The sequence below is a fragment of the Dermacentor albipictus genome, chromosome 3 (genome assembly GCF_038994185.2).
Source record: "Dermacentor albipictus isolate Rhodes 1998 colony chromosome 3, USDA_Dalb.pri_finalv2, whole genome shotgun sequence".
NCBI lineage: Eukaryota > Metazoa > Arthropoda > Arachnida > Ixodida > Ixodidae > Dermacentor > Dermacentor albipictus.
In genome coordinates, this window is record NC_091823.1 from 146,025,441 (window position 1) to 146,046,607 (window position 21,167).

At 45.7% G+C, this 21,167-nt stretch overlaps 1 protein-coding gene across 4 annotated transcripts in view; it reads right to left on the reverse strand.

Annotated features, from left to right (window-relative positions):
- Positions 1-21,167, reverse strand: part of LOC135896665 (NLR family CARD domain-containing protein 3-like) — a 117,613-nt gene that overhangs the window by 32,963 nt on the left and 63,483 nt on the right. For all 4 annotated transcript variants that reach the window (XM_070536133.1, XM_070536136.1, XM_070536134.1 and 1 more), the window contains 2 exons: positions 10,342-10,704; positions 7,819-8,054 (listed from right to left, as the gene is read on the reverse strand). In XM_070536133.1, the coding sequence (XP_070392234.1) occupies positions 7,819-8,054; positions 10,342-10,704 (599 nt within the window). The remainder of the gene's footprint in view (positions 1-7,818; positions 8,055-10,341; positions 10,705-21,167) is intronic.

A 21,167-nucleotide genomic window follows, 5' to 3' on the forward strand; every position in this document is an offset into this window, starting at 1 on the left:
TTCTGATGGCACTCTTCTCTTTACGCCCTCTGAAGCGTTCATTCTCCGCAAATCTTCTCCGCTACCCTTTGCTCTCCTTACTCTTCGCAGTAGCGTCGCGAAAACGGTCGTCGACAATCCCACGGCGCACCCTTTACCGTTATATTATGGTGAATGCCTAGGCCACTATCAACTTGTCGACACCTTTTGCATCTTTGACGCTCCTGCCGCTTCTGCTTCTACAGACCTTAGCGCACTTGCTTTTGACCCTGCGGTTGATCAGTCACTCCTCGACGTTTCCCACAGCTGCATCGACGATGAAACATCATCTTCAGAACTAAGCCAAAGAAGTTCCGCGCTTCTTTCGACAGCCGTGCTTCTGGTTTCGACAGCACATCTACCTTTCTTCACTGGATAGATACCGGCAGTCGTGCACCTCTACGGCACCGCCCTTACCGTGTATCAACCACTGAATGCCGTGTCATTGATTACCAGGTTGCGGACATGCGCAAGCGTGCCGTTGTGCAGCCTTCAAACAGTCCCTGGGTGTAACCAGTCATTCTCATTATAACGATAGGTATATTCGGTTCTGCACCGACTACCGGTATTTGAACAAGATAACGTACAAGGAGGTTTACCCGTTACCGCGCATCGATGGCACCCTCGACTGTTTGCTGCGATCGTAGTTCGCTGGATTTACGTTCCGGATACCGGCAAGTCCCTTTTGCAACAGCTCTTCAACCTAAAACGACATTTTTAATACCTGACGGATTATACAAAATCATCATAATGCTTTTCCGCCTGTGTAACGCTTCAGCCACTTTTGAGGGGATGACGGATAATATTTTAAGCGGCCTCAAATGAAACACATGTCTATGCCAGCAGGATGACGTAGTTGTCTTTTCCGCTCACTTCCGAACACATCTCAGCCGTCTCGGGCACGTTCTGAAATGCTTTACTGACGTAGGACTTCAACTCAACTTGAAAAATGTCATTTCGGCGCCTGAAAGCTCACTATTCTTGGCCATGTTGTATCGCGAGACGGCATCCTTCCTGATCGAGCCAAGCTGCCTGTTCTTACCTACTTTCCACAACCAAAGAAGTTTATCATCATTATCATCAGCGTGGTTACACCCACTGCAGGGCAAAGGCATCTGCCATACTACTCCCAATACCCCGGTCATTTACTAAGTGTGGCCATGTTGTCCCTGCAAACTTCTTAATCACATCCGCCGACCTAAATTTTTTCCACCCCCTGCTACGCTTCCGTTCCCTTGGAATCAAGTCCGTAACCCTTAATGACCATCGGTTATCTTCCCTCCTCATTACATGTCCTGCCCATGCCCATTTATTTTTCTTGATTTTAACTAAGATGACATTAACTCGCGTTCGCTCCCTCATACAATCTGCTTTTTTTTATCCCTTAAGATTATACCCATCATTCTTTCCATAGCGCGTTGCGTCGCCCTCAATTTAAGCAGAACCCTTTTCGCAAGCCTCCAGGTTTCTGCCGCATACGTGAGACACAGCTGTTATATACTTTTTTCTTGAGGGATAGGTGCAACCTTCTGTTCATGATTTGGGAATGCCTGCCAAACGCACCCCAGCCCATTCTTATTCCTCTGATTATTTCAATCTCATGATCCGGATCCGCTGTCCCTACCTGCCCCAAGTTGGTGTATTCCCCTACGACTTCGAGTGCCTCGCTGCCTATTGTAAATTGCTGTTCTCTTCCGAGACTGTTAAACATTACTTTAGTTTTCTGCAGATTAATTTTTAGACCCACTTTTCTGCTTTGCCTCTCCAGGTCAATGAGCATGCATTGCAATTGGTCCCCTGAGGTACTAAGCAAGGCAATATCATCGGCGAATCGCAAGTTACTAAGATACTCTCCATTAAATTTTATACCCAATTCTTCCCACTCCAAGTCTCTGAATACCTCCTGTAAACACGATATGAATACCATTGGAGGGATCGTATCTCCCTGCCTGACGCCTTTCTTCATTGGGATTTTGTTGCTTTCTTTATGGAGGACTTCGGTGGCTCTGGAGCCGCTATAGATATTGTTACGTGTGGAAGGGCACAGAATAAAGAGGCTGTATACAGGCTATTTACACAGGAGCCAGATCGCCAGGCCGACACTCGCTCGCGCCAAAGGCACAGACCCCTTTCGTCGTCGTTGTCGCGTTTGCTCGTCCCTTGTGCATCGCTCGATGATATCGTAATACTACCTCCCAGCGGCAAAAGCGCCGTCACGGTGCTGTTAAAAATCCAAGGGGTGTGAAGAGTTGTAGGGTTTGAGTCGCCCGACGTGGACAATGTCACTGGTTGTCACAGTGGAGGACGTAGTGGCCGTGGTTAGAGCGATTTCGTAGGTGACATCGGTTACTTGGCGAAGGACGCGATATGGGCCTGTGTAGCAGGAAAGCAGTTTTCACAAAGGCCAACTTTAAGTGATGGTGACCAAAGCAGCACGATGGTGCCGGGCACAAGATGGACACCATCGTGACGGAGGTCGCAGCGTTGCTTTTGCTTGCCTTGAGAGACTTGCAGGCGAGTGCGGGCAGGTTGGCGAGCATGGTCAACATGGGTGATAGCATCACGGGCTTAACCGCTAGTTGAAGCTGTGGTGGACAGAAGCACAGTGTCCAATGGTAGGGTCGGTTCACGGCCATACAAGATGTAAAAAGGCGAAAAGCCAGCAGTTTCGAGACAGGAAGATTAATACGCAAATGCAATGTAAGGTAGAGCCTGGTCCCAGTCACGGTAGTTGTTTCGAACGTATTTAGATAGCATGTCTGCAAGGGTGCGGTTCAAACGATCAGTGAGGCCGTTCGTTTGAAGGTGGTAGGAGGTGGTAAATTTATGCTGTATTGAGCAGGCACGCATGATGTCGTCAATGACTTTGGCTAAGAACGTACGGCCATCGTCTGTTAGCAATGGACGCGGAGCACCATGAATCAAAATGATATCATGCAGGAGGAAGTCCACGACATCAGTTGCGCAACTGGTCGGAAGAGCGCGGGGTTCGCATAGCGGCTCGCGTAGTCCACCGCGACTGCAAGCCACCTGTTTCCTGATGTAAAAATTAAATTATGGGGTTTTACGTGGCAAAACCACTTTCTGATTATGAGGCACGCCGTAGTGGGGGACTCCGGAAATTTCGACCACCTGGGGTTCTTTAACGTGCACCAAAATCTAAGTACAGGTGTTTCCGCATTTCGCCCCAATCGAAATGCGGCCGCTGTGACCAGGATTCGATCCCGCGACCTCGCGCTATATATATACATATATACACATATACATATATATATACATATATACACATATACATATATATATACATATATACACACACACATATATATATATATATATATATATATATATATATATATATATATATATATATATATATATATATATATATATATACATATATACATACATATATGTATACATATATATATATATATACATATATATATACATACATATATATATACATATATATGTATGTATATATATGTACGTATATATACGTACATTGCGATGAGGGCTATTGTCGTTCACAACTTTCTGGAACGCTAGGTAAATCAAAGCACTGCAAGGGCCGTCCGTAGCACGGGGCTCACTCGAGATCACGGCACGGCCCTTCGTCTTCCTGCAAGGTAGTCAAGTAACAATGTAAGGGTTGGGTCCTCGCGCTGCTCTGTGAGCACGTCAGTGATAGTGAACGGAGACAGGGTGGACGAGGAAGCTGACAAAGACGCCAAATCAGGCGTCAGTGGGGAGCCAGAGAGCGCATCAACGTCGGAGTGCTTGCGACCGGAGCGGTACATGACGTGGATATCGTAATCTTGCAAGCGAAGCGCCCAATGTTTCAAGCGTCCAGATGGGTCTTTGAAGGAAGAAAGCCAACAAAGGGCATGGTGGTCAGTAACAACGGCGAAAGAACGGCCGTAAAGCTATGGGCGAAACTTGTTTAGTGCCCAGATGATCGCTAGACACTCTTTCTGTGAAGGAGTAATTTATTTCTGCTTTCTTTAGAGCACAGGTCGCTTAAGCGTCGACGTATTCATCATAGCCAGCTTTCCGTTGCGCTAAGACCGCGCCAAAACCAACTCTGCAGGCGTCAGTATGGATTTCCGTGGGAGCGTCAGGGTCGTAGTGGCGAAGTATCGGTGGTGAGGTCAACAAGTGGTGCAACTGCTGAAACGTTCCATCACATTCAGGTGACCACGCTGATATGCCGTTACTGGCGAAAAGTAAACTTGTCAAAGGTGCCATGATGGGTGCGAAATTGCGTACGAAGCGACGAAAATAGGAACATAAGCAAATAAAACTTCTGAGGGTTTTGATAGACGTGGGCGTCGGGAAGTCTGCAATGGCGTGGAGCTTGTTTGGGTACGGGAGAACGTCGTCTTTTGAGATAACGTGACCCAATATGGTTGGGTTTCTTGCAGCGAAACGGCACTTATTGAGGGTAAGCTGTAGACCAGCAGATTCGAGACAGGTTAGAACGTCATGCAGGCGAGGGAGGTGTGTCGGAAAATCAGTTGAGAAGACGATGTCGCCTAGGTAACATAAGCAGGTCTTCCATTTGTGGCCACGAAAGAGGGTGTCGATCATAAGCTTAAACGTAGCAGGCGCGTTGCACAACCCGAAGGGCACGACGTTAAACTTGTAGAGGCCATCAGATGTAGAGGCCATCGGATGTAGAGGCCATCGGATGTAGAGGCCATCGGATGTAGAGGCCATCGGATGGTTTTCAGACGTTCAGGCTCGGCCATTGGAACTTGCCAGTACCCAAAGCGGAGATGAAAGGAACGGAAGTATTCTGCGCCTTTTAAACAGTCTAGAGCGTCATCTATTCGAGGCAGAAGATAAAAGTCTTTCCTCGTTATCTTGTTTAGGCCTCTGTAGTCGACGCAAAAGCGAATTGAGCCATCTTTTTTTCTCAGCAATAGGACAGGTGAAGACCAAGGACTTAGAGAGCTACGGATGGTTTCACGTTTGAGCATGTCGTCCACTTGCTCCGTGATGATTCAGCGCTCTTCGGTGGAGACATGATACGGGTTCCGTCGCAAGGGGGAGTGGGAAGCGGTGTCTATGGAGTGAGAAACAATGGTGGCATGGCCCAGCGATGTCTAATGACAGTCGAAAGAAGAGAAACTTGTGAAGGAGAGCGAGAAGTTGGCGGCGATGAGATGGGGAAAGAGCAGGATCGATGGGATGGTGGGACAAAAAAACTGTGATGGCGGTCGTGCAACCGGAAAGGAATCCGGATGCATTGGCGATGAAAAGGAAGCTGTTTGCGCAGGTGTCCGTGCAACCGCGGCTGCATAACAGAGGCAGCGACGTAGGGTAAGTGGTCAAGTTGGTATGCGTCAGCAGAGCACCCATAGGATTGCATGGGGGGGGGGCGCTGTAGGATCTGCAGGAAGCGCTTCAGATATCTCAGTTCAGATGGCTTGCTGCAGCGTTGGAGACAAAGCTACCGTAGGCGTGTCACTGTGAGGCAGCAGCGAGAGCTGCCTGGCCAGCTCTTCACGAATAAACTCTCTGATATGCTGTGAGAGGGTCGAGTTGGTTATTTCGGCAGAAACCGCGATGCTCGAGGCGGAATCGGCGTGCTAAATGTTCCCGTGTGCGATGGAACATTGGCGGCGCAGCTCGTCAAAGCTCTGGCAGAGGTTAATGAGGACGGATACGCTACTTGGGCTTTTGTCCAGCAACATCTGGGATGCGCTGTCCTCGATGCCCTTGAGGATGTGTTTGATCTTGTCATCCTCTGACATGTTCGGATTTACCCGCTTGCACAAATCGAGAACATCCTCGATGTAGCTGGGGAATGTCTCTCCAGGCTGCTGTGCGTGCTTGCGTAGACGCTGTACAGCGCGTAGCTTACGCACAGGTGGGCTATCAAACACTTCAGCAGAGTCCTAAACGCAGAACAGCTTCTAAAGTCTGATTCGTTGTTGAACCAAACTTTGGCTACGTCATCTAGGTATAACGGCACGTGGGTCCGCTTAGGCTGGTCATCCTATTTGTTATGGGCGCTTACATGTTCGTACGATGACAGCCAGTCTTCCACGTCCTGTTCGGCGGTCCCACTGAAAATGGGTGCGTCGCGTTGACGAGCGACGCCTGCGCAACCGGTGGTGCAGGCAACGAGGTTGTGGGATCAGGCATAGTGCAAGGCGATCTTGTTGGCAGGTTTCGAGTGCGAAGCTCCAGGACGAAGCGAAGGACCTCAGCAACCTCCACTAAATGCGAACGAGGTTTATAGTTATTTACAACGTTGTGGAACGCTAGGTAAATAAATGCACTGCAAGGGCTGTCCGTAGCACGCGGCTCGCTCGCGATAACGACCTGGCCCTTCATCGTCCTCTTCAGACGGCACATACACAGGGGCACGTCTGCTTCATTACAACGTATATATATATATATATATATATATATATATATATATATATATATATATATATATATATATATATATATATATATATATATATATATATATATATATATATATATATATATATATATATATATGTGTGTGTGTGTGTGTGTGTGTGTGTGTGTGCTCGTATGTGTGTGTATGTGCATGAGTGTGTATGTATCTCTGTGTGTGTATGTGTATATGCGTGTGCGCGTGCGTGCGCCTGTGTATATATATAAACAGTACCGGAAAACGCCAACAGCAAAGAAGAGGAAGAGAATGGTAAGGAGACCGATAGAGTAGTAGGGACTGAGGTGCCTCTTGGCCAATCCACCATAGTTGGCATGCGCCCCGTGTTTGGCAGAAAATACCAACTCCGGAACCTGCCCCCCTGCGTTACACCGGACAATGAACGGCGAAGGCTCAACTCAAAACAGCTCCGCTGCTTAAAACGCAAACTTCCTGGGAGCATTGGTAAATGAATAACTTTCTGTGTTAACAATGCCCAGCCCCAAGTCAGCGACCTCGTTCGGCAGAATTAAGAAAAGTGACCTCGTACTTCTACAACAGTCAAACAAGCCCTGGCTACTATGGAATTTTGTTTGAATAGAGGTGCTCCATAGAGGAAGGATCGGCAAGACAAGATCATGTACCTTTAGAGTACCGGGTGGATCTGCGGTTAAACAGGCCGTTCAACACCTGTAGGTGCTGGAACCAAACTTTTCGGTAACTTCTGCGAGCGGGGTAGTTTTTTTGGAACTAGAACGACAAAGAAGGAGACGGCGCGTTCTCGTACCTCGGTCCACGAGCAACAGCAGCTACTTACGGAGTCTCGTAATAGTTTAAGCTTAATACACCCATTTTTTTATGCAAGGAAAGCATGATTTTCTGCATAGCCTATGCGTATGTTTTGAACACTGTCAGAACGCAAGCCGATAAGGTTCTAGAAAATAACAGTTACCTAATGAATGATGGCACACAGTGTGCTTTGAATGCGGGCCTTGAATTTAAGGTTATCAGGAATCTATGATAACAAGAAAACAAACTGTGCGTTGCCAGTGCTGCTGTTCTGCGCCAACGTCGATGACACGCGAGTATGACACTGGCTTCAATAATATCGCTTCAATGAAACATTCAACTTCAAAGCTTCCACATAAGTTAAGATTTCTTTCCATCGTGACATAGTAAAAAATGTAGTTGTAATTCGTCTTTTTATATACAGACTATTTCTAGATTAATGTAGCCAACAATAACTGAGCGGATCATTCATGCACTTGCTGCTCGTATTGCTTCAGGCAAACAGCATACACAAGCTTTTTTACTCTGAGCACCGGAATCCCCTTGCAGGCAATGCAATCTCGATAACGTAGAGAAGTAATAAAATTACTCACTGTCCAATTGTGATCTTCCAGTTGTTGGTCATCTCCTGACGCGCAGCAGATATCGGCTCAACATCGTCCTCAAGGATAACCGAAAAGTGCAACTCTTTCAGAGACTCACATACTTGAGTGGCTTCGATGATACAACGAATCTCGGCAGCAGAAAAGTCAGATCTCAAAGTAAGGCGTCGGAGTGACTTTGCTTGTCTGAGGCCACCTGCTAAATGGTCAGCGTGCCACCTGATCTTCTGCTTGTCGGAATACAAAATGTTAGACAAAAGAATTAGTTCTTGATTCATCTCTATAAATTATCAGACGTAGTACATTTGTTCCAGGAATGCGAGTAGCTGAGCAAAAGCTGCATGCTGAGGCTCAACTCTACTCTCTTACAACACAAACACGCAGCTGTGAAGTGCATTCCATTTACAGAGTCCACAAAGCCTTGCATGTGTACTTCAAAAAAAAACTCAGATGACAGATAAAAAATTTTGTAAAAACATTCTCGCATATAGGCAGAATACATATTTCGGGATATTGATCATGCCGGAAACTATCTGTAACAAACGTTAACCTTCATGAACCCATAGCAAACCTAGAAATCAAGAATAAAAAGTATCGAAATAAATCCCTCTCATATGTTGTAGAAGTTTACATATGTCTTGCATTTTGAGAAAACGTGTTTTAATTTGGGATGTTCGTGATTTGCATTCGCAAATTACGGATATCTTACAAAGTCTTTAAATTTTCTGTCAGCTTTCGCACACATGGTATTTAGAAAGTTTGCGACTTATATTCTTGTGTTCGATGAGCATAAGTAGCAGCTGTTGTGGGTTCTTTCAGCTCCTAACATGTCCGCTTGCATCTGTTCCCTGTGCAGCCAGAATATCACCGATAGGTAACGCTCCCTTTTCATTGCTGTAATTACATGTATGGTGTAGTTTCAGTAGGATAAGTGACTTGCAGAACCTTCATAGTCAATTAGAAATTGATATTTTGGTGGCATTTATCCACATCTGTAAGAACAGTTAGCCTGGATAACGAATTCACGCACAAATTGACTTATAGTCTTATGTCATGTCTTTTTTATTGACAATACTTATTGACTCACAAGACTTATTCATTGGCAAGGCTAATTGCCTCCGGAGCCGACGAGTACCAACCAGTGTCGTCCAAGTAGAAGTGTTTGAAAAGGGCGGACCATTGGATTAATAGATGATAATGGCAGCAAAGGCGGCTTAAACAGAAATCAAGATGCGTACCAATCTTGTAAATGCCACTACACTGCAGTCAAAAAAGGAGTGCACAATGACTAGCATTGCAAAAATAGAGGCTTGGTAAAAATAAAGTCCATGCCGACAGATCCTCACTATTACTTTTTGTAAGACATGTTTTACCACCTCATTTCGAGATACCTCGAAAGATACCATAGCAACAAGTTTCATCACGTCAAAAAGGTCATAAAATCACTTCCAGTCATAAAATGTCGTAGCAAAAGCCGAGCGGAAGAGCAGCTAGCGCATTGCGCCATTGATGCAAGAGTGACTGTGTATTTTAAAGCAGAGGTTGTCTTTAACACCTAAATTTATTCTTAAAATTTTCATTCAATGACAGTGATTCTCGTGAAGAAGACTCCTTTTCGTCAAACACTTAATGGACGAAACGTCCAATATGGAATTTCTAAAGGATCTCTTGCATAAACATCTGATCACAAATAAGGTCTTTCAAAACATTCTTTGAAATGCAGTCGTTCTGATTTGGTCTCTTTCGCCTCAAGGAGAGATTATTTTCATTCGTGCCAGAGATATTGGCTGACCGAGATTATAGGCACAGCCTTCTGGCATCTTAGAGAGATTAGTAGGCTGCGCTTATACCTTCAGTGGGGCAATAGGACAGCAGGGGCTCGATATTCACATTGTAGATGCAAGTGACCAGATCCTAGCTTATCAGCGATTGTGGTAAGCTAGATAAGCTTCATTATAGAAGTTACTCGTGTACATTAAGGCGACGCCCATGTGTATGGTAGTTTTGCGCGTGAATGAGCCCACGTCTTGGTGATTCAAGTAGTAAATTTGAAGACCATTTTGAGCATTGGTCTTATTACTTTATTTGACGTGTTCTTGGTCGCTAATTAACCGGTTGATAGGGCCACCAAACCGCAAGAAAAACCTAAGGGCACAGATGAGATAATACATAGGCGTATCAGCGGGAATACGAGGGCCTAAAAATATTTTGCGGCACTGATTAACTACCGAAGGTCCAATGAAGAAACACTTTTTTGAAAAAGTTTCTCCCACAAAGTGAACATTGACAGTGAGAAAAATTGCTCAACTTTTTTAGCCGCTTTTATATAATTACTTTAAATTTATATTGTCCGCATATTCGGAACTCTAGTCATCAATATAAGAAAGAAAGTGTTATCGTTAGTTCGCACCTATGAAGACGTCACGCGATGGAAATTTTGAATTGTGCTGACACAATAGGAACTTCCAGCTTGTGGTACTCAACAAGTTGAAAACTGGCGGAAGTCATCCTCACCTGAGTTTTTTGTTTCCTCAAGTCCCACTCAATACTAACGAGTGTCATCTCCTGAATGGTATTGTTGGTGGCAAGGAACTTCGAGAGTGACTTAGAATCCAAGACACCCAATTTGAAGCCCTCAACGGTGAGCTTGGTCACTGTTTTGTTGGTAATGAGGGCTCCGAACACCATGTTTGACTTGGTGCGGTAATTGTGGCTGTGGCAAATTACAGTCACGTCGGGAGGAGCTGAAGGTCTGGCAAGCATTCGCTTGAAGCTTGAACCGCACCGGTGAGATGAAAAGGAGGCATCCAAGATTACGCAAGAGATGTCGGTGCTCTTTTCCAGGGCCTGCAGCAGCTTTCCGACGAAGTCGAACACCTAGACAGAAACAGGCATACGCGGCAATTGAAAACAATAAAATTACTTCTACAAAAGTCTCACGCCTTTTCATGAAAGGTGCGATCAGCAGCCTCGAGTCAGTGAATATGCTTAGCGGCTCATTGCAATGTGACCGTTCACGTGAGCCAGAAAAACGCGTCATACAGCAGAAAAAAATGTTTTCGGAATACTTCGCCATAACCTCACTGTTCCTCTGCAAGCGGACAAATTCTTTCCAAGCTTTATTTTTGCTTCCAAGGCGTAGAGCGTTACGTTACATGCGCCTGTAATGTTACATTAAACTGTGACGCTATAGGAATATCCCGACATTTAGTTCATAATGACTGAGCACACTGCAATTCTGCTCGCAAGTAACCGGGACCTCACTGTTTATTATATGATTATTTAGAGAAAAATTAACTAATATGTGGAGTTCTGCGTGTGAAAACCACGAGCTCATTATAAGGTACACCGAAGTGGGCGACTCCGGATTAATTTGGACCACCGGGTTTATTGAACATGGACTTAAAGCTAATACACTGGTGTGTTTTGCATTTCGCCGACATTTTTTTGCACAGCGAGATTTGTTATTGCTGAAATCGTAAATTCTTAGAGTACTTAAAAATGAATTATGTGGTTTTACGTGCCAAAACAACTTTGATTACGAGGCACACCGTAGTGAGGGCACCGGAAATTTAGACCACCTGGGGTTCTAACATGCACCTAAATCTAAGTACACCTGTGCTTCCGCATTTCACCCCTATCGAAATGCGGCCGCGGTGGCTGGGATTTGATCCCATGACCTCGTGCTTAGCAGCCCAACACCATAGCCACAAAGCAACCACAGCGGGTATGTTTGTGCACGGTTAATGCAGTGTTAGGTGTTACAGCAGTGTTACAGCAGTTAAATCAGTGTTAGTCAAGTGTTACAGCAGTGTTAGAGCAGTTACAGCAGTGTTACCGCAGTTATAGCAGTGTTAGAGCAGTGGTAGTGCAGGTGCAGTGCTGCCTCGGTGCAGTTTACGAGCAGCCCCAGAGCAGTTCCAGCCCAGTATGAGCCCAGTTTCGGCACAATGTCGGCGCAGTGCCAGTGCAGTGTCAGTGCAGTGCTATTTATAGTGTATCAGTGCATTTCGCCCCCATCAAAAGCTGCTTTTTAAGCAGAAGTGTTAACGATAGCTGCGTTTCTTATTGCTCAAATGGTAAATTGCTAGTGTACTTTAGGAAGAAGTGCATGACAAATGCAATTTATAAAATAATCAATGCTACGTGCAGCCACAAATATTAGTATTCGTACAAATATATTCTACTTTAGATAAATAAGACCGCTGACTATGCTTTGCTTCAAGGATAAAGTTGTTAGATACGGGACCTATTCCTGAGCCTCCGAGTTCACCAGACCACATCGAATCGCGTCACAGCAAATTAAGGAGCGCAGAAGCACATCTACCCCGTTCCCAAGGCACGGGACGTGCAAACGAGTTGGCGTCCCCCACCTCGTGTGCCGCAGTTGGAGCTATTCACTGCTTGACTATTCCCGAAAGTGAAGCGAGAGCCTGGCACTGTTCCAGGTAACGTGGGTCCCGAGGTAAGACGGCTGTAATGCACCGTGAAGCCCTGGCAGTGATCCCCCCCCCCGTCCGCCTTGGTGACGGTAGTTGCAGACCGGGAAAGCAATACCGCAGAGAGAAGTAAGTCCTCGGACAAGTGGGGCCCAGGGAGCGACCCTCTCTGCCGGGTGTGACAATCGCATGGGCGCCAACCATTGGCCGAAAATTACGACATCTGAGCGGGCTCGCCGACTGGCCGAAAATGGCGTCACCTGAGCGGGCTCGCCGACTGGCCGAACGTGACGTGACTTCGAGACACTGAAGGGCTTAAAGCCAGATACCGGGAGCAGCAAGGGAGCATTCCTTCATCTCTTTCGAGCATCTTGCCACTGGCCGCAGCGTCTGAGTTGCTGCCGGCCCGTAATGACTTGACCTAATTTCTTGGTCCTCTCACTGTAAATAATGTAAATAAACCTCCAGTTTTCTCCTCAATGTCCTCTTCAACCTCGGCAAACTCCCGCAGCCAACGGCGAAGTCCAAAAATCTGGGGGACAGCAATTGGGATTGGCCTCCAGATCCAACACCGTTAAAACTTATTCTTCTCTAGTAACGTAATTCAGATAAAAATAGAATTTATTGAGGGAATGCAGGCAACCACCTTAGGTACACGCAATGCACAGGATAGTAAAGAAAGCATTGAAGAAACACCAGTGAACACCTCACTACACATCTACCGATACTATAGCTGTTATAATATTTAGAAGTGAAATATCAGCTAAGAACAACTTCTTGTCCCTCCAACCACAGGGTTATGTTAAACCACTTACAGCGCGTCGAACACGGCATCGTCACGCTGATTCTTTAACACCTTATAACAACCGAACTAACCTCTAAGTTTTCCTTCTTCCCGCGCACTGTAACAGATTGAAACACCCTGCGATTATCACAATTCATAAACACCGATTTTATTGAACGCATGTGTCTAATATTAACGGTATTGCAATTGTGGCAAGCCTAGTTGATGTTTTCTTTTTCCTCTTTTACATGTGAATTTTGTTTGATACTTTCCACATCTTCCTTACTCTATTATTTTCAGTATTTTGCAATAGTCGCCTGTTCAACTTATGGGGCTATTTCCCCCCTCTCGCGATAGTGGTTGCAAGTGCTCATATATGCGCGTGATACTGATCTAATGTTTGTCAAGTTGTCTTCCTTCAATGTACCTTCTCTTAATCTTACTTAGTCGTGGCTTTCATTTTTTTCTGATATTTACATAGGTTGCATAGCTTTTGTATTTCGTTTTCATAAGTGTATGTATATGTTATACGTGCATATGTTATTTTTCTGTATTCTGCTCTTCCTGCTTGGGCTCCCGTTTGGGCCTGCAGTATTGTATGAATGAATAAATAAATAAATAAATAAATAAATAAATAAATAAATAAATAAATAAATAAATAAATAAATAAATAAATAAATAAACAAATAAATAAGTAAGTGTTTGCAGACGAAGGCAAAATCTGTTAAACTGTATGCTTGCTACAAATATTTCGGAAGGCCGATTACGGAGGGTCATGGGGGTAGCCAAAAAGAAAACCTAAGCTACCATCGATCTGAGTATGACAGTTACTTTCTGCAGCTTTGAGACTTTCAAGGTGTGATAAATGATACGAACCGGACAATATTGAGAGTTACGCCACGACAAAGACGCAAGAGCGCAGAGAAGGACAAACTCTGAGACGACAGAAGAGCGCTAACCATGAACAAAGGCATTTTTCTATTAAATTTCTGCATTACAGCGCCATGATAGGCCATATTGGTAAACCAGGAAGTCCAAGCGTCTAAAAATATTAAGGGCGGTTTAGGGGATCGAATTTATGAACCTTAGAGAAACCACAACGTACGCAGCATACTGACGACTGTCTACAGACCACAAGCTAGTATTTCAAAAGACAAGTACGCAAATAGGTAATGCCATAGACTGATAAAAGAAGAAGAGTTCCAGATTAGCCATCAGTCTTGTGAAGCTGCATAGAAGTGCCAGTTTAGGAGAAGATATTGTGGCGCACAGTCCAGTGAGCGCAGGTAAACAGTCAGCACGGCGAGCACGACTAAACTGCGAGAACTTTATTGGACAAACTTGTGCCTTCAAACAAAGTAAATATGATTCTGGGGCGGTGGTAGCAGCAGGTGCGGTTGGTTGCGGCAAAATCGTGTGCCAGTGCTGCGGTTCGCCTCTCATGCGTGCAACATTTTGTCCTTTGTATGCGGTCGTGACTAAGGGCTATAATATATAAAACATATAACAATTATGCATTAGCGCACCTCTAAAGAGGCAAGTATTGCCTTTATTTATAGTACGAACACGTTTTGGATCTGTGCGTTTTATCGCGCCGCTACAGCGCTCTCCTGCGATTGAAGAATAATCATAAAGCCGCGCAACGAAACTGAACAATCGAGAGCGCATAGCACTCGCGTTGCAATAACAAGGACCACGGTCCGTGTGCAGCAAACCTGCTGGTGATAAGAAGTGCAAGTGCATGCGGTCGGAATTTTAAATTATGAGCGGCAACGTATCGTTGTTCTGGAAAAAGAAAATAATAAAATGCGTGCATTTTAGCACTTGTAACATACGGGGGTTAATTTGATAACGATGCTTACCAGGCGTTGTTGAGCGGGTTCAGACGAATATAAAGGGTTAGGTTAGGATGGAAGATAAACGTGGACATTCAAAAAAGATAATGCGAACAAAAAAAATATAGGGAGAAAAAAAAGAACAAGAGGCGTCGCATAAAGCGATAGAATTGAAGTTCGTCAACGAAGTAGGGGGATGATTCTAAATACGACAAATCTGTTATTCGCAACAAAGACCAATATTTAGCAAACAAAGTTCGGCAAATCGTGCAGCTGAGAACCTTCCAAGTAACGAATTGGCTGTCAATGAAGAAAGAAAACGCCTTCGCGGACGGTAGTGAATTCGAAATCAGGCGTAATCGTAAGTCAGTTCTAGAAGCCTTCGCTTAACAGTTGCCAAAAACATTTGACAGATGGTAAAGAAGGGCACATTTCAAAGTTTGATAAAGCAGAAAGCGAAGCGTTATCATTAAACATAATCTAAACCACCACCGAAAATTGGCTGGGTTTCATTGCATACGTCCCGCGTTTGTGCTAGTAATACGAAAGAGACGGGGCAATAATGCAGTAGATGAAAAACATTCGCGGAAAATGAGCAGAAAGGTTGAATATGATTGATTTTACGGGAAAGAAGGAATGTGAAGTGGAGGAAACACGGAAAGGAAAAAATGAAGGGTTAAAGCACATTAGCTGACCAATATACGGAAGGATAGCAAAGTAACATAGTAAACTACGTCCTACTGATATTCTAAAGTATGTATTCAATGATTTCAGGTAAATGAATGCGGCCATTTGATGAAACTCTAGATGCCTGTGAACCTGGCCAAATTCTGCTTGTAAGGCATCTTGGAAAAGTTGAGAATATGTTGTGTGAAAGCTCGTCATCAATATGAAAGGAAACAGTAATGTTTAGCGCTTGCAACTCATGCTTCTGAATTTCGGAACTTCAAAGGTAATTCGTTTTCCAGTGGGGCATTTAGTCTCACTGACCACTTGACGGTATGCAAGTGACGTTGCGTACAGGCAAGCACGAAACGTTGCCGCGACGTCTATATTTTGGAAAAAATGGAGCGTGGAAAATTTTCACGGATAGAAAAGTCGCCAATAAGGCACAAAAAGCCTGCGTTTACAGTGTACGAGACCGAACTTTAAAAAATGCCACCACTTGTTTTCTCACCACTACTAGTTCAGGTTACGTGAGTGCCTGATTTGCTACAAGGTTTTGGATGCAGTCAAGTCAGGTATTTAAAGTGAGCGACTATTTAGTTACAGTTACGTTATCTTAGCAACTTACCCGTCATACGTATTATGTGAAATTTTTCAAAAGCAGATTCTAAAGAAGAAATGTCGCTGCACATGCCCCGGACACCAAATCTGAAAGGTGTGTTGCAGGAGGTGTGGATGTTTTAACGCGTTGCAAGCCTTCCACAAAGGTACACCCGATGGGATGTGTTCCATCGTTTCTGAAAGCGAACTCGTTATCACTTTCACCCTCTGATAAAAATGGTGGTTTCCCTGTCCTGCCGCTGGGTGACTTCAATGCGAAGGCCACCCTTGCCATTGATTTAGTTTTTAAAAGTGATGACAGAGTTTCCCTTGCAAACGTGAAATTAAAAGCAAGAAAACTATGCAAATCCCTTAGCAAAATGGATTTGCAGGGAAAGCTAGCAAAAGTAATAGAAAAAACTAAAAAGCCAAGCTTAGATATTTTTTTTCAGCTAAGACGCATCAGAATTACTGGCCTCTGCGGGTTACCGTAACTGAAACGACGACTTGGCAGAAAGCTGTTGGCTTGTTTTTGCCAGATAAACTAAACCTTATAATCATTGACGATCCATTTCTTGTTAGAGATTCTGGTGAAATTATTAGTTTATGAGAGAATGAAAAGGGACTCAAGATCTTCTCGATCGACATTAAAGATCTGTACCATTCACTTCCACGTCACAAAATGCTACTGGTTGCTGAAGAATACATTGATGACTTTGGATGAGTTGGCTTACAGAATGCTGCAGGTATTTCTATGAGCGGCTTTCTTGAATTGCTAAACTTCTCCATGAAATCAACTTACGCCTCATGGAATGAACAAAATTACATACAAACAGTGTTTACATAGGATCATGCGTAGCGCCGGTACTAAGCGATATTTATCTAGCTCATCACGATCGCAGTATTCATGGTCACCTAGCCACGTCCCCTGTTGTCAAAGTGTGCAGGTTTGTGGACGACTACCCGATATTTACTGAATGTACTGATCACGCTTTTGAGCATGATGTTTCTGAAGTCTTGGATATCTTCAAGAAAGAGCTGGAGCCTCTAGAAATCACGCATGAGGTCTGCATTGATGATTCGTTGCGCTTTCTAGATCTCAGGCTGTGCCTTGCTAACAAACATGTGCGCTGGTGCTTCGAACCAAGAAGTAAGAAGCCACTCTTGCTCTTCAACTTAGCACACTCAAAGCTCGTTAAACGAGATATTATAAAGTTCTGCCTCGTTAACAGCCTCAATAAATCTTGCCCACACGAGATGTAACAGTCTTGCTGCACAGGTTGATCGCCTTTTTTGGGCTTGCTACCCTTCGGCCTTAATTTCAGCCACAGCGGTACACCTTCTGAGGCGCACAAAACGTTATGAGCCCGCTTAGTCAAGGAACCAGCTGGCTGAAAGACACAGGTTTGCAGTGCCACCGTATGTGCATGATGTCTCCCATAGGCTAAAGAAAATTGGACAGCGTGCAAGAATCAGTCGTTTTATCAGCCCCGAAAAGTTGGCAAGGCTCTGTAAGCGTGTAAACACGCCTAAATCACATCAGAGTTGTTGCTGTGTCGGGCACAGAAACTATTTTGTGACGTGCACAACAAATGTAGTCTACCAAATTCCCCTGTCTTGCGAAATTAAATAAGCTGAAGAGACTGTTAGGTGCTCAAACGATCGTCTAAGGGAGCACTGTAACAAAACAAATAAATTACGGGGTTTTATGTGCAAAAACCCCTTTCTGATCATGAGGCACGCCGTAGTGGAGGACTCTGGAAATTTCAACCACCTGGGGTTCTTTAACGTGCACCTAAATGTAAGTACAGGTGTTTTCGCATGTCGCCCCCATCGAAATGCGGCCGCCGTGACCAGGATTCGATCCCGCAACCTCGTGCTCAAGCACTGTAACAACGTCCACAGTACTGTGCAAGGTCACTTGGGCATCCATTGACGGGACTGTGGCTCCGTTCCCCTCTTTGAAGATACTGAAGTTTTAGCGAGACACAGCTCATAGCTCACCCGGAAAATTGATAATAATATTTGAGGTTTTACGTGCCAAAACCACTTTCTGATTATGAGGCACGCCGTAGTGGAGGACTCCGGAAATTTTGACCACTTGGGGTTCTTTAACGTGCGCCTAAATCTAAGCACACGGGTGTTTTCGCATGTCGCCCCCATCGAAATGCGGCCGCCGTGGCCGGGATTCAATCCCGCGACCTCGTGCTCAGCAGCCCAACACCATAGCCACTGAGCAACCACGGCGGGTCCGGAAAATTGCGTAAGCTGATGTTGTCACATGGTATTGACGATGAAGAAAGCAGCCAAACTAACAAAGTCGAAACTAGCGTTTTATTGGGCGAGCTTGTGCCCTCAAGAACAGGCAACACTCGAAGAACGGCGACAGCGGCGAACACCGATGGCGATCGTCGAAAATCTGATCAGTGGTTCAAGCGCGTCGGCTTTTATACATCACTCGTCGAATGTTTCAGAGCAATCGATGGGACCCGGGTGCCTTCCACAAAGTTCTACACTGTTCGCGTCGTGCACACAAGCGCTCAGATTACACAAGGTTCGGTCGCAGACAGCGGATGTAAGCTTTGATTAACATTCCAGAAACTTCCGATGCATGTAGGCACTTCCTGCGCTCTGCGATAACATTTGTTAGGCGGTGAAACCTGTCACCCGATAAAGACAAGTACACGTGTCAATATCCCCCTCTTAAAAAGCATCGACCCGATGCTGCAAATGAAAGTAATAAAAAAAAACAGCCGTAGCAAAAAGAACAACAAAATAAGGAAGTTCCTCAGCGTCCGTAAAATGGTTTAAGATGCACCACGCGGACCCCTTCAGATCGTGCGCGGCGCTGCTGTGAAGATGAAATGTCGCCTGATATGACCTCATAGTCCAGTGCGCCAATACGTCGAATCACCTTGTAGAGTCGAAATAGCATAGCAATAGTTTCTCACTCAGTCCTCGTCGGCGTATCGGGATCCAACCCCAAACACGGTCGCGGGGCTGGTACTGGAGGAAGCGTCGTCGGAGGTCGTAGTGTCGGCGGCCGGTACGCTGCTGGTTCTTGATCCGTAAACGGGCGAGCTGTCGAGCTTCTTCGGCACGCTGGAGATAGGTATCGACGCCAAGATTGTCTTCATCAGTTACGTGCGGCAGCATGGCGTCGAGCATCATCGTCGGGTTCCTGCCGTAAACCAGCTTAAACGGCGTGATCTGTGTTGTTTCCTGCACCGCCATGTTGTAAGCGAATGCTAGGTACGGCAGGACGGCATGCCAGGTCTTGTGTTCGACGTCGACGTACATTGCCAGCATGTCGGCGTGGCTCTTTTTCAGGCGCTCCGTAGGACTACTCGTCTGTGGGTCGTAGGCAGTTGTCCTGTGGCTTGTATGGCTTTACTGCAGAATGGCATGGGTGAGTTCTGCTGTAAACGCTGTTCCTCTGTCGATGATGAGGCTTTCTGGGGCGCCATGTCGCAGCAGAAGGTTCTCGACGAAAAATTTCGCCACTTCGCCTGCGCTGCCTTTCGGTACAGCTTTAGTTTCAGCGAAGCGGGTGATATAGTCCGTCGCCACAATGATTCACAGATTTCCGGATGTTGACGCCATCCATGCCATGCCGATCTGCTTAAATGGTTGACAAGGAGGTTTGATCGCCTGTAGTAATCCTGCTGGCCTTATCGGTGGTGTCTTGCGTCGCTGACAGTCTCGGCATGTCTTGACGTAACGGGCGACGTCGGCGGTCAGACGACGCCAGTAATACCTTTCCTGTATCCTCGACAGCGTTCGCGAGAATCCGAGGTGCCCAGCGGTTGGATCGTCATGTAGGGCGCACAGTACTTCTGGACGCAGCGCTGACGGAACAACAAGAAGGTAGCTGGCGCGAACTGTTAAGAAGTTCTTCTTTACGAGCAGGTTGTTTTGTAATGTGAACTTAGACAATCCGCGCTTTAATGCCCTAGGTACAACGTCGGTGTTCCCTTCCAAATACTCGACGAGGCCTTTTAGCTCCGGGTCTGCTCGTTGCTGTTTAGTGAAGTCTTCTGCGCCTATTATTCCGAGAAAGGCGTCGTCATCCTCATAATTCTGCGGCGGGGAGTCAACGGGGCCGCGTGAAAGGCAATCGGCATCAGACTGTTTTCGTTCGGACTTGCAGCTTACAGTAATATCATATTCTTGAAGTCTTAGGCTCCACCGCACCAGCCGTCCTGAAAGTTCGTTTAAATTTTCTAGCGAACACAAGGCGTGATGGTCGCTGATGACTTTGAATGGCCTGCCATATAGGTAAGGGAGAAATTTTGCTGTAGCCCAAACAATGGCGAGATTTCCCTTTTGGCTGTCGAATAATTGCCTTCCGCTTTTGACAACGTCCGGCTAGCGTAAGCTATCACGCGTACAAGTACGTTTTCTCTCTGGACTAGGACGGCACCGAGTCCTAGGCTGCTGGCGTCAGTGTGGATTTCGGCATCGGCGTCCTCGTCGAAGTGCGGAAGTACTGGGGGCTACTGCATGCGTCGTTTGAGTTCAAGTGCGTCGGCCTGCGGCGTTTCCGACTTGAAGGCGACATCACATTTAGTTAGGTGTGTCATCGCCTAAGCAACGCGTGAAAAGTCCTTGATAAACCACCTGTACTAGGCACACATTCCAAGGAATCGACGCACTGCCTTCTTGTCCATGGCCTGTGGGAACATTGCAATGGCAGCAGTCTTCTGCGGGTCGTGGCGGACTCCAGACTTGCTGATGACATTTCCTAGGAACAGAAGCTCATCGTAAGCGAAGCGGCAATTCTCTAGCTTCAGATTGAGCCCTGATGATTTCATGGCCTCTAGTACTGTCGCAAGCCGCCTAAGGTGATCGTCGAAATTTCCGGCGAAGACAACGACGTCATCCTAGTAAAGAAGACAGGTCTGCTACTTCAATCCTGCTAACACCGTGTCGATGACGCACTGGAACGTTGCAGGCGCCGAGGAAAGTCCGCATGGCATGACCTTGAACTCTAGAGGCATCTGGCGTGATGAAGGC